This window comes from Juglans regia, chromosome 12 (assembly GCF_001411555.2).
Source record: "Juglans regia cultivar Chandler chromosome 12, Walnut 2.0, whole genome shotgun sequence".
In the NCBI taxonomy this organism is placed as follows: Eukaryota; Viridiplantae; Streptophyta; class Magnoliopsida; order Fagales; family Juglandaceae; genus Juglans; species Juglans regia.
The window spans coordinates 1,385,119-1,406,613 of NC_049912.1; the positions used below are offsets into that span (position 1 = coordinate 1,385,119).

At 33.4% G+C, this 21,495-nt stretch overlaps 2 protein-coding genes across 2 annotated transcripts; both read left to right on the forward strand.

The window, feature by feature from the left end:
- Positions 1-6,929: 6,929 nt before the first annotated feature.
- Positions 6,930-7,280, forward strand: LOC109018958 (precursor of CEP5-like). Its single transcript, XM_019001152.1, has one exon. The coding sequence runs from the start codon at positions 6,930-6,932 to the stop codon at positions 7,278-7,280; it is 351 nt and encodes a 116-aa protein (XP_018856697.1).
- Positions 7,281-12,538: 5,258 nt separating this feature from the next.
- LOC109018959 (precursor of CEP9-like) lies at positions 12,539-12,970 on the forward strand. Its single transcript, XM_019001153.1, has one exon. It carries the CDS (start codon positions 12,539-12,541, stop codon positions 12,968-12,970), a length of 432 nt encoding a protein of 143 aa, XP_018856698.1.
- Positions 12,971-21,495: the final 8,525 nt, after the last annotated feature.

Below are 21,495 nucleotides of genomic sequence, written 5' to 3' on the forward strand. Positions count from 1 at the left end.
ATGATTAGTACTAACCGGCCCTAACATTACAATATTCTAGTTGCAGTCGCCATATATATATATATATATATAATGATCACTACTTTGAATAGGGTATTGAACCCGATCGAATAGAGTTTTGCTACACAACCTCCACCACATTCCACACTCTACATTTATTTTTTTAAATTTTTAAATTTTTTAATATTTTTTTTAAAATTTTTTTTGAGTTTATTTTTTTTAAATTATTTCAAAATTTTTATTCATTATTCATATAATAAATATTTGATAAAAGAAAAAAAAAATAAAAAATAATATAAAATATGAAATGTGAAGAGATTGTGAAGATTTATTCGATTGAATAATACTCGCATCTACCATGGATTCTCGATGATTGGGGCCGGGCTGCCAAAAAATTGAGTCCCCCCTAATGATACCCTTGCAATCAATTCACTATTCCTTTACTACTTATATTATATTTGAAATTTTTTATTTTTTTATCATTTTGTTTTAAGTATTTTTTTAATATCCTTAATCATTAAGAAAAAATTAAAAAAATATATAATTTACTAATAGTTATTTCCTTAACCATTAAGTAAAATAAAAAATTAAAAAAAATCAAATATAAAAAGAGTAGTAAATAGGTAGTAGAAGAGAAGTAATCCTATAATTTTCCTATTTATTTTGAACTTCATTTTTTTTATTAATTTTATTAAAAGAACTAAAAGCAGGTTTCTACAATATTACTTTAAAAATAAACAACTGACTTTATTGTTGTAATAAATTAACTCCTATTTTTTTTCCTAGTTTTATATATTGTAATTAGCTCTTAAAAACAAAACTATATACCTGCGCGCATGATAGAAAAGTATACTTGTTTGAGACAATTTGTATGAGAAAAGATAGATGGAAATATTTTAAAGGACATAAAAAATTAATTTCTAAACTATGGAGATTATAATATTTGGTTTTAAAACCAATAGTGTTAAAAAGAAGTTCTAAACTAATTCTATTATATTATTGAAAACATGCTAATATATATAGTACTTAGGGCAGGTTTGGGACATCAACCAAAACACAAAATTCTCATCTCATCTCATCTCATCATTACACCTTTTTCAAATCCCCATACAAAATATTATAAACAATTCAACTTTTTAAAATCCCAATACACATTTTTCAAATCCCAAAACAATAATAATATTAAAACTTAATATTTTAAACTTCAAAACAAAATACAAAATTCTCATCTCACTCTCCAAACCTACCCTTAATCATCATGTAACGTCTAAAATTCTTTTATTACGATTAGCTACGTCACAAGAATTAATTAAAAGAAAAATAAGTTAATCATACCATCTATTGAAAATAATATATCAACATATGTTGGGTAGATTAATGATGATTATAAATAATTTTCTGATATGTTATATTAACTTAATATGAGATTTACTGTACTATTATATTAATATATTATATTAACATGATCAAGTTGTCATGAGTTTTCGCCTAACGCCGTACTACTCGTATCGAGCCGTCCAGCTCCACGGTCCATGGATCATGGATGTTCTTTGCTCTCCTAGCTGGTAGTGTTTCGATTAAAATAACATGATAATACACATATATGCAAATGAACGGTTTGCACATGCAAACTGTTGATCACTAAAGGAGCAAATAGTGACTCAACAAATGACTCAACATTACTTGAACATTTTGTCCTAAAGTTCTAACTAATTCACACCTTGAACGTGCTGGAATGGAGGAAGATTCTCGAATATATTTGTAACTGAATACTGGACTTTTATCATCATTTTCTTTATGTAATTACGTCTTAAATATAAGATAAATATGCCTATAAATAATGTACTGTTGTTGTTGTATTCCGTGTAGAAAGCAATACCAATACAGAGATGAGTTTTGCAGAGACTTTACTTTCGTTGAGTCATTTCTTCGAATAGGTGTAATGCTCTGTTTTCATTACTTTATCATGGTAAAAGAGCCATGTTTATTCTCTAGAAATCCCAAGTAATACCATTTCTCAAAGGCAACCAACTATTTGCCTTTGCTGATGGTTCCTGCCGTAAACCCTCTCCCACTATCAATGATGCCCCTAACCCTGAGCATGATAAGTGGATCCTTCATGATCAATTACTTATTTCTACTCTCTCCGCCACTCTTACTGATGGCATTCTCGCATAGGTCACAGACTGTTCCACCTCGCATGAGGTTTGGACAACTCTTCAAGGCCTCTACTCTGCTCATTCCAATGCCCATCTTATGCAAACACATCTTCAATTAGCAACTCTTACAAAGGGAAGTGACTCCATTACCGAGTATTTTAATAAAGTCAAAGCTCTTTCTTCTTCCCTCTCTGCTTTTGGTTGTCCCATTTCTTCTAGAGAATTCAATGTCTATCTCTTGGCTGGCCTTGGATGGGACTACGAATCCTTGGTCACGTCCATTTCCACCAGACCTGATTCATTATCTTCCTCTCAAATCTTCAGCTATCTCCTTAACAGTGAGTCCCGGCTAACTCATCAAACTTAGTCACTGCTCTTTGGTACCTCACTTTCCGCCTTTATTCGTCCACCTTTCTCTCCTTCCTCACCAAACCGAGGTCGTGGTCGTGGCTTTCGGCGTGGACGAGGAGGAGGTCGAGCCTCTCCTTCTGCAAACTATTTCTCTACTGCTTCTTCTAATCGTCCTGTTTGTTAGGTCTGTTATAAAATTGGTCACACTACTATGGTCTGTCACTATCTCTTTGATCATGCCCATCAATTACCTCCTCCACAATCCTTCTCGGCCAATACCACTACCTACACTCAAACTCCCACTTATCTGAACAGTTGGTTTCCTGATACAGCGGCTACTAATCATTTTACAGCTGATTTCTCCACCTGAAATTTAGACTCCCATCAGTATCAAGGCACTGACCAAGTATGCATCGAAGATGGTTCATCTCTCCCAATTCAGCACTTTGGCACTGGAATTCTTTCCACCCCAAATGGCAAAATTTTTTTTTTGTCATTTATTACATGTTCCATCTATTTCACGCAATTTATTATCTGTTCGTCAGTTTGGCTTGACAATAATGTCTTCTTTGAGTTTAATGCATCTGGTTTTCTTGTGAAGGATTTGCGCACGCAGACGGTTCTTCTTCAAAGACCCATTAAGGATGGCTTATATGTGCTTCCTGCTGATACTCAGGCCATGTCCACTTCTTCCAACATGCTCTTATTGGTGAACACACCTCTCCTCAAATTTGACACGCTCGTTTCGGTCATCCGTCTTCACGTGTTACTGCCTTTACCATTCAGCAATTTCAACTTCCTGTTACTACTACAAGAAATATTGTGACACAATGTGCTGCCTATCTCCAAGCAAAAGCTCATGCTCTTCCACACCCTTCCTCACCATCCCAATCCTCCCAACCTTTTCAACTTTTATTTCTAGATGTTTGGGGACCAGCGCCTGTGCTCTCCTCTAAAGGTTTTCGTTATTATTTTTCGATTGTCAATGACTTTAGTAAATACATCTGGTTTTCCCCTCTTCATGCTAAATATGATGTAACTACTATTTTCTTGGCATTTGTTAAATATATAACTAATACATTTTGTTCTAAAATCATTGCAATACAAATAGATTGGGGAGGTGAAGTCCGCCCTCTTCCAAAAATTTTACAATATTTTGGTATTTCTCATCGAATAATATGTTCATATTCACATTCTCAAAATGGTAGTATTGAACGGCATCACCGTCATATTGTAGAAACTGGACTGTCCTTACTCGCTCAGTCCTCTGTACCTACTAAATTCTAGGTTGATGCTTTTCAAACTGCTGTTTTTCTTATTAATCGCATGACCACTCCAATTTTATAAAATCAGTCACCCTTTCAAATTCTCTTTACTCAAACTCTTGAATATTCCTTTTTACGTGTTTTTGGCTCATCTTGTTGGCCAATTTATGTCCCTTTAATAAACTCAAAATGTGCGCTCTCAACTTTGTGTCTTCCTTGATTACACATATGATCATAAATGATATAATTGTTTTCATATTCCAACTGGTAGAATTTATATCTCGCGTGATGTGCATTTTGACGAAACCAATTTTCCTTTTTCCCACAACACTGGTTCCCTAGCATCTATGACTTTGACCTGTCCCCTGAACCAAACATTTCCTGATTTTCTAAACCTTCTACCCATTCGGCCCGATACATCCTCTCACCGACCATCTATTGTTTCCACATCATCTGGCCCAACTCAAGCCCATCAATCCAACCTTCCCATAACCAATTTTCCAACTGAGCCTCTTGTCTCACGTGACTCTTTCATACCCACATCCATATCGTCTTCTTCCTCATCAGACCCTAATCCTTCCTTTACTACGATAGCGCCGACATCCATCTCCACAAACCATAATTCATTCTCTTCACAGATCGAGCCTTTACCCTCCTTTATTGACTCTTGGTCCCAAATCATACTATCCTCGGTCTCCTCCTTGCCTCCCTCTTCAAATTCTTGGTCCAATACCCATTTTATGCTCACCCGATCCAAGACAAACACCACTCGACCGATACAACGATTTGATGGAACTATAATCTGGCCCGCTACTCATTCTTCTTCTCATCTCACTAAAACTAAGCCTATTCCTGAGGAGCCCTCCACATACACTGAGGCCTCAAAATTCCCTGCTTGGCGTGCTGCCATGGACAGTGAATTGGAGGCTCTCCTCCACAATCAAATGAGGACTCTAGTTCTCCCTCATCCCTCTCAAAATATTCTTGGTTCAAAATGGGTCCTCAAGATCAAGAGGCACGCTGATGGTACTCTAGAGTGCCGAAAAGCTCGTCTGGTTGCTAAAGGGTTCCACTAACAGCCTAGTCTTGACTACTCTGAGACCTTCAGCCCAGTGGTAAAACTTGTCACCATCCATTTATTACTCTCCATTGCAGTTTCTCGGCACTGGCCTTTGCATTAGCTTGATGTTCAAAACGCCTTCCTTCACGGTGACTTAGAGGAGGACGTCTTCATGCAGCAACCAATAGAGTTTGTCAATGCTGACTTTCCTCAGTATGTATGTAAACTCAAAAAATCCATCTATGGGCTTAAACAAGCCTCACGGGCTTGGTTTTCTAAACTAAGTTCAAAATTAATTGCTTTGGGTTTTCATGCATTTGTCTCTGATTCTTCTTTGTTCATCTTTAATTCTGGTTATGCAACTGTTTATGTACTCATTTACGTAGATGATATCATAGTTACGGCCTCTGATTCTGTGCTTGTCACTGAGTTCATTACAGCTCTTCGAAATACCTTCCCTGTCAAAGACTTAGGCACCTTACATTATTTTCTAGGAATACAAGTGACTCGTAACCCCACTGGTTTATTTCTCTCTCAGTCCCGTTATATCTCTGACTTACTGTCACGAAATAATATGAAAAACTGTAAGCCAGTGTCTACTCCCATGGCAACCTCGACCAAGCTTAGTGCTCTTGATGGATCCACCTTTGAGGATCCACCTTTGAGGATCCACAACTTTATCGTAGTGTCGTCGGAAGTCTTCAGTATCTTGCTTTTACTCGGCCTAATATTTCTTTCGCTGTCAACAAAATTTGTCAATTTATGCGTTATCCACGCACTTCTCATTGGCAAGCTGTTAAACGAATACTTCGGTATCTTCGTTTAACTGCTGCCTTTGCTTTTCATTTTTCTCCAGTTTTCTCTCTTAAACTTTTAGCCTTCTCCGATGCTGATTGGGCTGATTGTCCTGATGACCGGAAGTCCACCGGTGATTTTTGTATCTTTTTTGGTTCTCATTTAATTGCATGGGGTTCTAAAAAGCAACCCACGATTGCCCGTTCTTCAACTAAAGCTGAATACAAGTCTGTTGCCAATACTGCTTGTGAATTATTATGGCTACAATCTCTTCTTAAAGAATTAGGAATTTGTCTTGCTGATCCTCCCACTCTGCTATGTGATAATATGGGTGCTACCTATCTTTCTGTAAATCCTGTATTGCATTTTAGAACCAAGCATGTGGATCTTGATTTTTATTTTGTGAGGGACCATGTTGCTGCCAAGACTCTGCATGTGGCCTTTGTCTCCATTAATGACCAGCTAGCTGACATTCTTATTAAACCCCTGTCTACTACTCACTTCTCCTCATTATGATCAAACTTAACCATACTATCTATGCCGTTTGCATCGAGGGAGGATAAAGGAGCAAATAGTGACTCAACAAATGACTCAACATTACTGGAACATTCTACACTGAATTCTTAACTAATTCACACCTTGAACGTGCTAGAATGGAGGAAGATTCTCGAATATATTTGTAACCGAATACTGGACTTTTATCATCATTTTCTTTATGTAATTACGTCTAAAATATAGGATAAATATGCATATAAATACTGTAGTACTGTTGCTGTTGTATTCCGTGTAGAAAGCAATACCAATACAGAGATGAGTTTTGCAGAGACTTTACTTTCGTTGAATCATTTCTTCGAATAGGTGTAATGCTCTGTTTCCATTACTTTATCAATCACAGGCGATTCTACGAACCAAGCTATGCACTTTACAGGTGGGGCGTTACTTGTGGATGGAGAGAGAGAGAGAGAGAGAGAGAGAGAGAGATTTAAAAATCGCCATTAATTGTAAGTGTACTCAAACGTCGACCACTGGTTAGGTGTACCCACTTACTCTCTAGGAGTTCTATAAATAACCCACAGAAGCGAGGATTTAATTAGGAACATGCTTAGTTGGTTTAAGTTCTGGTAAACTTGCTTAGCTGATTTAAAGTAATCTAGCTAAACTAAGCGACTTGCCTGTTTAGGTTTTTTGAATTAACACTAGGCAATTCACTTGTTTGCCAATTTAGAACTCCTTGGCTCTCCCTAGCTAGCTACCTCGTATCACTTGTCTTTCAGTACTCACTGTGATCAACCTCTATATATGGCCCAGAACAAGTTCAATATCTCTGTTTTTCTTTTCCTTGCTTTGTTTTTGTTCCAAGAAAGTCACCTTATCCAGGGAAGGCGATTGCTTGTGTCGAAGAATAATGACTCCCAACCGAAAAATAAAATCCATGAAAAGGAAACTACTATCAAGGATGGTACTGGTAAGTTGCATGGTGACGAAACAACGTCTAACGAAGCAATTATTGCTAAAGTGTCTCCTCCTCCACCACCACCGGCCGAAGGTGTATTGTCGTCTCGGCCGCCTCCTCCAGGTCATGGAATCGTTGACTTCAGGCCCACAGCTCCAGGCCACAGCCCTGGTGTCGGACATTCAATTCAAAACTAGGGCTATTTCTATAGTCTTCCATGCGTCTAGATCGATATTGTAGCATGCATGCTGCAGGAAATTGCTTCGTTCTGTGTGTTCGTAAATAATACTGGTGATGTACGTCTTGGACCAATTTACTAATTAAGGTCATGTCATGTGATAATTTGTAGGGTTAGAATTATTAATTTCTGTTGCATGTCCAAAAAAAAAACTATATTTGTAGTAGTACTCTACGATCTATTATTATTTGTTTGTAACTTAGTACAAGTAGTGTGTGCATACATGAATAAGGCGTTGTACTTTTTGTTTTCAATAAAAAAGAAATGGTATTCAATGAAATCTCATGGTTCTTCAAATATTTCTCATTTTATTTTTATAGCAGTACAACCCGATCGATCGATGATCAATACGAAGAGATTCCTTTACAAATATAATATATATATATATATATATATATATATATATAAAATTAGTGACAAGCTAGCTAGCTAGCTCATTAATGTATAAATCCGGCTAATCTTTGATCAGCTGCCAACTGAAGGAAACCTTAATCGATTAATGTCAAATATATTTTACTGATGCACCCACATTAATTATATATCTTGAAATTAAACAACCATAATTAATTAATTACCAAATATTTCACCAATTAGACCATGCCGCGTGCTGATCACTTACTTTTGACCCAATATGAGCATATACAATATCATCATGAGCATAAGCCGTCATGATCATTTACTTTTAAGATCATTTAGCATATTTGCATGCATTATTTACGTGAAAGTTTCCACCTAAAAATGGCGTATAATATATATAGTCGTCTCCGAGGAATATTTATGTGTATTAACTGTACGTACGTACGTACGTACGTACGTATGCGCCTAGCTAGAACATGAAAAGGAGCAAGTACGTACATGAAAAGACCGCCAGAAAAATTTGATCAATGAAAATGAAATGTGTTCGTTAGTACAAGAATAAGGCGAAAAAAGCCAAGAATAAGGGCATCATTTTCCGTTTGTTTAGTTAGTTATTTATGGGAATATCAAAGATTCAAAGCTATATAAATTACAAGGAAAAGTTGATCAGACGTCGAAAAGTTGTAAATATTCGTCAAAACTAATTGCCTACGATCGAATTCATATCTAAAAGATCAGATAAAAAGTAAAAAATCCCTACTACACTAAAAGTCCAAAATGTTCCGTGCATGGCCCACGCAAATGATCCCACATTATGGATCATTTTAATGTTTAACTATATATATATATATATATATATATATATATGTATATTCAACGATCGATGAGAAGCAGAAACGTCAAAAGTTTCGTAAGAGGGTTGAACATAAAGTACGTACACTGGGATGCATTTGAATGTCGAGTACTGATAAAAAATTAAAGTACTATACCGCGTATCTAGTTGACCGTTCAACTGAACTTTTATCGATCGACACTTGTTAATTTTCATGATCATAATATACAGTAGACTCTCAGATATACATACATACACACACATACATACATATATATATATATATATATATATATATATGGTAACCCTGATTATGATCATATGCCATAGCTATATATATACGTACTGCATGCATCAGCGTCCCATGCATATTCGTTAGGAATTCCAGTACTCTTAAATCATTACCAAATTAGCATCTTATGCACTGTGCCAATGTGCAGCTAGCATGTTAGACTTAACTGAATGAATGTCTTACGTTGATCTCCCTTTCTCATTTTTAACCCTGTGATATATATATATATATAGCATGCATCTCTTACGATCTCTTCCAAGCTTTCTTACAGCTTTCTTCCTTGTGCATTGTCAATTAATTAAATACGAAAACAATTATACATACTCCACCGAACCTGGACTTAGTACTGATCAAAGATTACATATTGCAGATCAAGAACTTTAACCGTTGGGATTCATTGAAAAGATACCATATAGATCCTCTTCCCTTTCCGCCAAAATCACTATCACACAAACGATCGACCGTAGCACGCGGGACGTTCTGGCTTGTTTCATTTTTTATTAAACTCATGACCACCCACTAAAAATTGCCCAGCGATGTTAATGCTAGCTTGTGCACTACAGCCTAGCACAACCGATCGAGAATCAAATTATTGATCTCTTTGTTCTTTGCTGCATATTAAATATATATCTTTATACGTACGTAGTTATATTAATTAATTAATTAGTTCAGTGCGATCGAGGGGCTTCCCCGGTTGGAGGAGCAAACCGCGCAGAAGTCCTTAATTTTTTTCCAAGATTCTTGACTAGTACTTCAAAGTTCAAATTCCATTAATCTAAATTAATGTAAATGGAGGGGGCCCGGCTGCGGTAGAGGGAAAGCACTCTGGAGCGATAATCATTTGCTAGCAGCTTGATTTGACTTATTCGACTAAAAATTAATACTAATAACGACATACATTTTGGAACAAAAGGAAGTGGTCGGGGCCTCCAATGGGTTTGCATGGGTGGCTGTACTGCTGCCTTTGACTTTGACAGATTTCTTTATCGGCCTTGACAATGATTTTTCCGTATTCTAATAGAAAAGCATGCAAACTAAACAGTACGCAAACCATTGACATGAAGGATTGGTGCATCCCGTCCCTATAGCACGCATGGGCTATAAGAATCGATTGATCGTGATCAGTACTAGCATCCCATCGATCGAAAGTTATATATGGGCTGGGATGTGTCTGTCTATATATATATATATATATATATAGAAACGTCCAAACTTAATTTGTTGAGTACTGTCACATGAAGATCAGATCAGCCTCTACAAGATCACTACAAATTAAGGAAAATTTATATTGGAATGAGAAGTTATAATTAAAAGTAAATAACATATATATAGCAAGTTCGCCTCATGATACTTTAAAGTTTATTCTTAATATTCCATTTACCCGATTTATTGGCTCCACTACTCAGATATTGGCCCGCTGCATTTTTTTTTGGGTGATCGAGTAGAAGTATGTGAACATATATTATATTATGGAGCAAATCTTGCCTTTGGAATGAAAGAATATTCAAACTCATGATAAGTGGCACATTCTTATTAATGGTGAAATACCCGCCAAATGTCAATATTGAAGAGTCAAACCTAAACCTCAAAAAGCAAAATTACTAAAATTACTGATCATGATATGAATTGAAATTATATCGGTCACATTTTCGGGTTTTTTATATAAACCATCCACCAGTAATCATAGAGCATTTCCATTTGTGTTCAACTAATCATGATTAATTCACGTTCGCACTAGCTAGCTAGCTGCTGGTAGTGCTTTCGAGTAATGTCTCATTTTGGACGTGTAAATCTCATGAGATCAATATCCCAAAAGGCTCCAACTATAACTTTGATTAATTCTTTTAAATATAATTTTAGATCATCATGTGGTTTAGACCCTTTTGATGCCCATCCAAGAGAGCGCTACGTCATGTTAGGCGCTTTAAGTGTTTAGGTTTAGTTTTTTGTATTTTTGTTATATTATGGTCGATCTTTGTTATTTTTAACTGAAACCATATTTTTGTTATTTATGTCTCGATTTGTTAGCGCCTAACATGAGATGATTTTGATCTGTGGATTACTTGCGCTAGCTAAATTAGAATTAGCATATAATATTGATCAGTTGGAGCATGGTCGAGGCTGCGATGAACTCGTGATCAAGATCAGGGGGAGATATTTGAACATATATTGATCACGAGTAAAAAAAGGCCGATTTATTTCCTACATTTTGAGATCATATCATATTAATTAATATAGGTCGGCCATGTGAATGGTTGATAGAATATTATATATAATTGGGTGGAAAATACATTACTTTAAGCTTAATTTAGGGTTGATCATGAGTGTTATATATATATTCCACTGCTGATACCATGCATATACAAGGGTCTAATCACGGAAAATTTGATCTCAGAATCTGGAGTTATTGTCTCTAACACTTGGTGTATTAATTTCCAGTTCCAGGAATCATTACTAGCTAGCTATTTAATGGCCACTAATGATCATTTAATTAACCCTATTACTGTACGTACATTTTAAAACATGCTATAAACAGAGAGAATTTAATTTCAAATTAAGTAGAGATCAGTGCAGATATATCAGATCCTTCATTTCTTCTTGGTAATAATTAATGGACATGAGATGTTTTTCGTTGATTGTTTTTTTGGGGGCCGAGAGAGTTCTAAGCTTATACACCAACCACGCACATGATATAATACGTACCTTTCATCTGTAAGTGGAGCGTGCAGAGACAATCGATCCCTAGCTAGCTAGCTTTTTGGTGCATTATTTCCTTTCGGTGGTGGGTGATCGATCGAGGCCGACTAAAGTCATTAGTTTACTTGTCATTCTAACTTAACATATATATCTTATCATTAAGCTCTTGAGCCGTACTTATATTTCATTAGAATTAGAAAGAAAGAAAAAAAAAGCAAGAAAAACAATATATAACAGGACAGATCGATAAAGATCAACAAATTAACAATCACAATATACATAGTGCATGGGCGGTCAACGCAGAAGGAAATTAGATAAGTCTGAGAAAGATGATCTTGGACGGTGGGACCCCATGCCATTTACATAGAGCTATAGAATGACAGTTGCAGTCGTGGGTGTACAATCGTCGTGCAATTATTTAAAAAAAAAAGAATAAATAGGAGACACACATAAAAAAGAAATTAATTTTTTTAATAGTGAATTCCATTTTTTTTCAAAGCAATTGTACGGCACGCACACTCTACGACTGTATGTAATATTACTCTTAATTTAATACTCTATTAGAGAACATTTTAAAAGTCCAAAACTTGCAAACCATCCAAATTTGTAATCATGCAGTCCGCATATATATATATATATATATATATAGAATAATTAGCGGTTATAATGATCTTAATGATCTTAACCGGGAATTATATATCTCCAAAGATAATATAAATACCAAACGAAACAAGAAATACTCATGTCATCGTGGAGTTTTTCCTTCATTAATTCCGCCTGATCTCTGTCCTTCATGAGTAGTACATCCTCATAATTAATATTTCCTCCTACTGCCTGAAGTTTCTCAGAGCCATCGATTTCTCTCTCGCATACAATATATAAAACCATTCACTTACATATTATATGTACGTACGTTTTGTCAAAAATGGAAAACTTCCAATCCTTATATAAATGTATTGTTCTTCTCGTACTAGTTTCTTGCCATGAAGTTCTGGTAATCGAGGGAAGGAAAATGAAGTCAACAGAAAAAAAGCAGGACATGAGTAACATTAAAGAAAATGATCGCTCCTTTGACAATTACTCCACACCTCGCCAAGATGATCATGATCCACATGATGAGCCAGCTACACGCCCAAGTCACATTCCTAGTAATACTGTTGATCGCTCTGTGGCAAGTAGAAAGAAAGAAACTGTCCCGCCCATGATACCAAATCACAGCATTAGTTTCCGTGGCTCAGAATCAGCTCGCAAAGACGATTTCAGACCAACAGCACCAGGCAACAGCCATGACGTTGGCCATGCTTTTCCAGACCATGAAGCAGATGTTGAACTAAAGGCAATAGGTAAGAGCCAGCAAGGTGTTGGACATTCTGTTAATGGATTCAAATATGATTACCGGCCAACAGCACCCGGACACAGCCCTGGTGTAGGCCATGTTCTTCAAAATAAAAAGGGAGAACCACATGCATAGACATGTACAAACGACATAACAAGCAGGATATTTAATATTTGGCCACTCATATTATATGTTCCTGCACATATTGCAGAGAGCATTAGTTTTATGTTCAGTAAACTAGTATGTATGTGTAGCTGTCGTCCTAATTAAGTTTCTCCTGCAAAATATGCACAATAAATTAAGAGCAATATTCTCCATTCCCCAACCCCCGTTGTGTAGGCGTGCATATGCAAGCCGACAATAAAACAATAATTGAAGGAAAAAGAACATGAATAACTATGTAAATACCTATATTGTTGTTAATTGAGTAATGCTAGCGCTATGTATATATAAAGTTTAAGTTGTGTAAATTTTGTGCAAACCCTTTGTAAAAAAAGTAAGTACTGCTAAAAGAAAATATTTTTTTTATACTTTTTGTTTGTGAGTCCAATATTTTACAAAGAAACTGCACCATATAAGGAAAAATCTTCTTGCGAGGGAGTTCGTGCACTAAATCACGCACTGATGCTGACATGTAAGACATCTGTTTAATAAAACGATATAAATTGAAGATAAAAATAATTTTTCATGAGATAGCTAGAGGATCTTCTTATTCTCTCAAAATTTTTCTTCTTTATTTTTTTTTCAATAAAAAAAGTCATGTCAGCGTTGATATGCGATTTGGTACTCCTAACTGCTTGTACCTAGCAAGACTTATATCTAAAACTTGTACAAATCATTACTCATGAAATTACTGATCATCGTTGATGACATACCTGAGTAGTACTATCGTTGGAAAGCTCATGTAATCTCTCTTTTCATGCCCCCAATTAAGCAAACAATTAATTTGACGGTCATTAATAATGACATTAATATTCAAAATATGAGGATAAAATGTTGAAGACAGCAGGATATATATACTATAAAAGTGAAGAGAAAGAAATTAATTAATGACATTAGGAATTAGGGAAAAAAAACAAATAGAAAAACAAAATTGATTGACTTTCAGCTTATTGATTCAATTAGCTAATAAAAAGTAGCTTACAAAAATAAATATAATATGCAAGCTTAAAACGAAATCATTAAAAGTTCTGTTATATATTGAAACGATAAGACGACATGCACAAAGAATATGTATGATCTTTGGGCAGAAAAGCATCAAGTTTACGCATGCTTTAATTAACGTTATTTTCTCATGAAAAGTACTTCAAGTTGTTATAAAATTTAAAAATATATATATAGGTGATGCCTGATCTCTCAACTTGATTAGAATGTGGCCCTTACTATATATAGTTCATAACTATATATATATATATGAAAAAATCTATTTATCATCTTCTCATTATCCCATGATATAAAATTAGATGATAGGTTCATAAGTGAAATATAATAAATAATTTTCAATCACCTAATGCCACATCATAGAATGTTGATAGAATGATGGAAGTTGAGATGATCATGAGTAGCATTACTCTATATATATATATATATGAGTAGTGCTATATATATATATATGTATATAATAATACTAATATGTAATAATGCATGATTGAAATAATACGAGGAATATATAAAAAGCTGACAAAAGTTAGAACCCAACTAAAGCATGTAATTAATTAAGCAGCTTTCGATATATAATAATGCTAGTTAATTGTAAACTAATTTACTATTTAAAGCTCCCGGCTAAGTGGAAAATCTGGCCTCAGTAGATCCCATGTACGTACACTTTATACATGATGAGTGGGGAAAAGTAAATAGCTAGCTAGGAGGCCGAAAAGCCAATCGAGCATTTTTCACAGGAATAATATAATATATAAATTGAGAGGAGGACATGAAAATATTGAAGCTAGCACATGCACGAGCATACCTACCGCTGGCAGCCAAGACGGATCATATATATAATATGTGTGTGTGCATGTATGTGTGTATGTGTATATATATATATATATATATATATATATATATATATCCTTATACTTAAAAGCGCCTATCGCCTAATGAACAGTAACATCAACAGTGACATCAACGGTAAAATCACAAAACCGCAAATCACGAGAGGCAACCGAAGCAAATCCACCATAAAATCATCACAAAAAATCACAAAACCGCAAAACAACAGAGGCAACCGAAGCAAATCCACCATAAAATCATCACAAAAATACACGGTAAAATCACAAAATCATCATAAAATCTTCACAAAAATACCACAAATTAACAAAATCACTATAAAATCACAACAAAAATACTATAAAATAAAAAAAATCACCACAAATTACGGTGGTGGAGGTGGCCTAAGGGGAAGTGGGCGTCCGTGAGGGAAGGTGAGCATCCATGGTGGCTCGGCTGGGCGTGAGGACGGCTACGAGAGGTGGTCGGTGGTGAAAGGAGGTCTCGGTGGTGGTGCGGTGGCCAGAGGAGGTGGAGCTCCGCCGTGGGTGTGGAGAACCCGTGCAAGAGAGAGGTAGATTTCGTGGGAGCAAACGGCACGGAGATGGAGGCCGAGCTCGCTGGAGGGGGATGGCCGGTGGGAGAGGAGGCTACCGTGGAGGTGGTGGCGCCGGAGGATGGCGTACGGCGGCGCAGCAGCATCAAACCCATTCGGGCTGTGCACAGCCGAGAGAGAGGAAGAGAGAGCGTGAGAGAGGGAGACCGGTGTGGGGGGACTCGCCGGAGTGTGGTGATGCCGGTGGAAGAGGCGGTGAGGCTCACCGACGAATGGCGGCGTCGGGCTGGGCAGAGGAAGATTCGGCTGGGAGGAGGGGCAGCGTACCGCGTACGCGTGAGCCGAGGGAGGAGAGAGAGAGGGGAGGGAAAAGTGAGGGAGAAAAGAAAAATATATAGGGATTTATCCAGTCCTTTCGTTTTGGGATATTCAAAATGATTTAACAATAAAAGATAAAAATACTGATTTAAATATACATAAATATTAATTTAATTAAAAATATTGAAATAAATTAAATAAACAATAAAATTTTATTAAATATTTTTAAGAAATTAATCTCAATTCTTCATTTTAAATTCTTAAATTTGATCTAACAATAAAAATTTAAATAATTAATATATAAATATTATATTATACATAAACTATCAAATTTAATTTATTAAATATTAATCTTCCATCATTAAATTAATGATAAAATTTTACTAAATATTTTTAAGAAATTAAAATTATATAAATAATTAGAGTTTTAACATAATTTAAATATGATAATATTCTTAATTAACTAAATTAGGCAAACGTGCGTGGGAAAAATGTTAGCTTTTAGGTTTTAAATTACAACCCTTCATCTTTAATCTTCAGATTTAATCTAACGATAGAAGTTTAAATATTGATTTAAACTAACATAAAACAAATAACTAAAATATAAATATTCTACCATATACTTAAAATTAACTTTAATTTATAAAATATTAATTTTTCATCATTAAGTAAAAGATAAAGTTTTACTGAACATTTTTAAGAGAATAATATTATATCATACACTTAAAATCAACTTTAATTTATAAAATATTATTTTTTCATCATTAAATAAATGATGAAGTTTTACTGAATATTTTTAATAGAAAAAAACTATATAATTATTTTAAAATTTTAATATAATTTAAATTCCATAATAAATGATGAATATGAATAAATAATAAATTTACTCATATACATTAGATTATTTTAATATTAGAAATTATTCTTTATTTATTTTTAATTAGGCAGACATGGCAAACGTGCTTTGCACGTTAGCCACCGCTAGTATATATATATATATATGTGTGTGTGTGTATGAAAGCCAACCTTTATTAAATCATTATTTAAGTAAAGAAAATTATATATATTAACAATTTCTTTTGTTTTATATGCATTTCTAATTATAAATTAGATGATTGAAATCATTATTTAAGTAAAGTTTATTTTTAGCAAAAAGAGACCATGATATTATAAGTGATCGAAACCATTTGATCTATATATAGTCATGAAATATATATATATATATATATATATATCTTATATATTAAAATGAGTGGCTATAGGCATATGAATAGGAATCATGAATACTATTTTTGTTTGACACTTTCTATGCCACTTATACCCCTGTGCAACTGATTGTTATTATAGTTATGCCCTTGAATGCTTTGTACAGGATGAAGTGTTTTTTCGTCTAATTTTACCCTTTGTTTTCTCAAATTCTCATCCTTTAGTGTTTTTTTCCCTCGCCGACTATGTAAAGTATATTTTTACGACGTTTCATTTGTCTCTTTACAGCTTTCTTCTTATCCAAAAATTGGTCGAAATCTCTTTCTTCTCACTTTCTCACGTTTCCAATATGTTTTACTCCCCACTTTCTCACACAAACTTATGGGTTCTTTAGCGTTGGAATTTCTCTTCTTGTTTGTGAATCTCGCCATTACGTGGGTATGAGTTTTTTTCGTCTCTATTTTCAGTTGAAGCTCTTTCAATTTTTAGAAGCTATGTAAAAAACTCACATGTATAATCTGGGTTAGCCTTCATTTGAAATAATTGGATCGATAGACATGCATCAACTTGGATGAAACCAATCATCAAATCAGACAAAATAAACACTATATAATATCTGTTTAGATCTAAAAAAAATTGGCGATGAGACGATTTAACTGTTAATAAACACCAAATCAGACGAAACAAGTATTATGTAATATCTGTTTAAATAAAAAAATTGGTGATGAGACGATTTAACAAACAAAAACAAGTGAGATCTTAGAGATCCTTACACTGACACATTAAAGCAGCGTGAGTGAAACCAAATTTATGTAAAAAATTTTGTTTAATTATAAGCTTGGTATTTTGGTATGCAACTCTCACTAGCTTGTCAATTGAATGATAATTTTGTATGTTAGCCCATTTATGTAAATAATGGTGTTTATAATTAGGTACTGTTCAAAATCTATTTTTAAAGAGCTTTTATTTAATGAATTGTTACTATTATATGCTTCTGTGAAAAGATTTTAGGACTTTTTTTTCCTCCAACCAGACGATACGTGCCTTGCACATATCCCCCATGCTAGTGTGTGTGTGTATATTTATAAATATATATATCATAACAAGCGCGATACCTATCACTTATAAACTCCTCTTTCTAAAGACAAGGTTTTATGTGCATAAAACCCATTCGCTTTTTATGAAACCATGGGGATCATTTTGGGACTTACAGAATTTAAGTACTCCTGGATTCAATTAAATCTTCTCAACTCAAATGCCAATGGAAATAAAAATAAAATAAAATAAAATAGCGTTCATGCTAGCTAGATAGGCACAAAAGTGGTCTAATTTATTACTATATATAAAAGTGGAGTCATATAATTCTGACGTGACATTCTATCCATAAAAATATATATTCTATGCATGAAATTTGAAGGGTTATGTTTATGAAGCGGTAAACATTTTAAAAGTAATGTTTTATTATGAATTATTGTAACTTTTAAGTTTCATTTCTTTTCTTACATATAAAAATATAAACCGATTAAAGACTCCATCTAAAAGCACTAATTCAACATTTATATTTTTTTTATATTTTAAGAGGAGTCATATGACTCTGATGTAGTATTCTACCAATAAAAGTAGGCATTCTACCCATTAAATTTGAAGTGTTATGTTTATGGAACGGTAATCATTTTAAAATCAATGTTTCATTATGAACTATTGTAACTTTTAAGTTTCATTTCATTTCTTAAATATAAAGATATAAACCGATTCAAGTCTCCACCCAATGACACCATTTCAATCTTTATATTGCTTCATCAAATAAATCGCCCTCTAAACTGTTTCGAATTTCTCCACTGTAAAATTAACCTGGTCTCTCTCTAAATCTCTCTCTCATATACAAGATACACAACAATCAGTGCATTGCACGGGTTATATGCTCGTATTAATTAAGGCCCAACCTGTGCAAAATAATGATTCCAATCATGAGGAGATTTTCCCTTATTATTCATAAAATTCCGTGATTAATTTACCCAAGCATGCATGCATATTGTAAACATCCGCGACATTAATGGATCATCATTAATGCTAAGATCGAAAACCAATTAAGGGTTATTCTCTTCTTTCTCTGATCTATTAAGGCCGTTCACCTGATCTCTTTCTCCCTAGATTCTAATTATTGATCATAAAAGAAAACAGTTTTAGCAAAGAAGTCACATGTAAAGAATAATATGGAATAATTTTACAAAAAACTAAAGAGGAACTTGTCTTGTTAATAAACTAGGGACTTTTTTTAAGCTAGTCCTATATATTATTAATTATCTCGCTTGGTGAGCATCGAGAAGCTCAGTTATTTGGCTAATATTTCTATCCACGAAAATGGTCATGATATATCTTTATATATATAAAGTGTCTATGAGACGGATATGAGATGAAAATTCTTGTTTTAACGTATTTTTATTTTTCATTAAAGTTAACAGTAACAATCTACATAATTACCGCCTTTTGTTCCTCTCTTGCTCTCTCCAACTTTTTGTGCGTGCGAGTGCTTAATGGCCTTGCAAGGAACGAATAAAAAATAAAAATATAACTTTATTAAAAACAAATGATAATCCCAAGGTGCAGAATGTATTTGTTTGGACATGTAGAATGGAATGCTATTACTTAAAGCTTTTAAACACTTTAATATATATTTATATCTTTTCAAAGTTTTTAATACCGATTTGAAGATGATTTGGTTAAGGCACTGCAATAAAATATTTTGATATTAATACTATTTTTATGTACCATACCTTATATAATGATAAATTAATTATATATGTATAAAGTATATTTCAAAATAACATCAATATAAGTCTTGAAAAATTAAAACACATATTTATAAAATTCAATAATACTTCTAAGTTCTCAATTCAATTATTAAAAAAAATAATAACTTATTTTCATCACGAAAATAGGAATAGTGTTTAATTTTTAATTCTCAAGAAAAGAGAATTAAAAAAAGTTAAGAAAATAGTCTTAAGATGTGAGAAATATAATGGCAATTATGAAAATACATTAAAAATACAAATTTCGACCGGTATATTGGAAACTGGCTGGTATTTACTAAAACGCATCGAAATGACTGATATTTAATCCGATAAGAAACATCTATCTTTCTCGCACCGGTTACTATTCCAGCATAATAAAAACCGCCTGGTTTGACACGGTATTCAAATATTTGTTGTTAAAAGTTACTAGCTGCAACATGGACCAACCTGTATTTTCAAGAAGAAATTGTCATTTTAAAGATGCTGAGTTCTCAGATTCTTAGATGATGGTCTAGAATTAATACCTTGATAATATTCAGAAGTACCTGTAGAACTACGTGTATGTGCCTTGTAATTGTACATCCGACTAATTTAAAAATTAATGTCTTTTTTGGCAAGTATGTCGTGATCTTTGTTTCGAGCCTTAAATTAAGGTCTCCTCTTTCAAATCCTAAATTTAAATTGTTTTTTTACCTCTTCAGCACAATATACCTTATATTATTTGGGTAATGACTTAAAACTTGATATTATTTAATAATTAATTTTTTTCTTTTTTGGCAATATTTTCATAGTGAAATTTTTCATTTTTAATGTGGAGTAGTTAGGTCTGGTTTGGATAGTGAGATGAGATGAGATGATCTGTAAATAGTAGTAAATTGATTTGCGAGTAGTAATAAAATGGTTTGAGTTAAAATGTTTATAGAGCTTTGAAAAATGAGAGAAAAAAACTGAATAAAAATATTATAGAGTTAAAATATTGTTAGAATATAATATTTGTTTTGGTATTTAAAAAATTAGTTTTTTGTGTTTTATTTGAAAGTTTGACAAGGTTGTAATAATTAAATAATGATTAGATGAAAAAAATAAAAATTTGAAATTAAAAACTGTTTACGTTTAGATATTAAGATAAAATGAGATGAAATTATTGGAGTATCTGACTATCTAAATCATAAATTTCACAACTTAGTAATCATAAGTACTAGAATTTTATAAACAGAACCACAACAGTGAAATATCGTCAACGAAGTTATACAGTTATCCAGCAAAATATAATACAAAGCCAAAATATATAGGAAAAATGAGAAATAAATCTCATTTAGCCCAAAACACGCCATTAAATACCATCATCTTGATGATGCAAACTCAATCATCTTGTTAAAGTGCCGATCGTAGTAGTTAATTTGTTTGTTAAAGTTCATTTGTAATATTCTATTAATTATATTACTTGTATATATAGAAGTTGAAGCAATGCCTTCTAAGCTATATATGCCAGCAACTATTTTTATAAATTTTGTAAAAAAACATATTATTTTGGTAAAATAACTGTTTGATCTAATTAGTCAAACATGCTTTGTACGTTACTTTGACCTAGTATATATATATATATATATATATATATATATATATATATGAAAAATTATTTTCATCAATTACTATTCTCATCACCCTATAGCCCACATTCTATGAAAAACATCACATACCCTATGAAAAATATTATTACATTTTATAAAAAAATTATAAGTGTGAGGTGTGATAGTAAATAGTAGCTGATGCATAATAAATTCCTATATATATATTCTAGC

What these genes read in the sequence shown, in the direction of transcription:
- LOC109018958 (XM_019001152.1), top strand. Translation starts at nt 6,930, where the DNA reads ATGGCCCAGAACAAGTTCAATATCTCTGTTTTTCTTTTCCTTGCTTTG.
- LOC109018959 (XM_019001153.1), top strand. Translation starts at nt 12,539, where the DNA reads ATGAGTAACATTAAAGAAAATGATCGCTCCTTTGACAATTACTCCACA.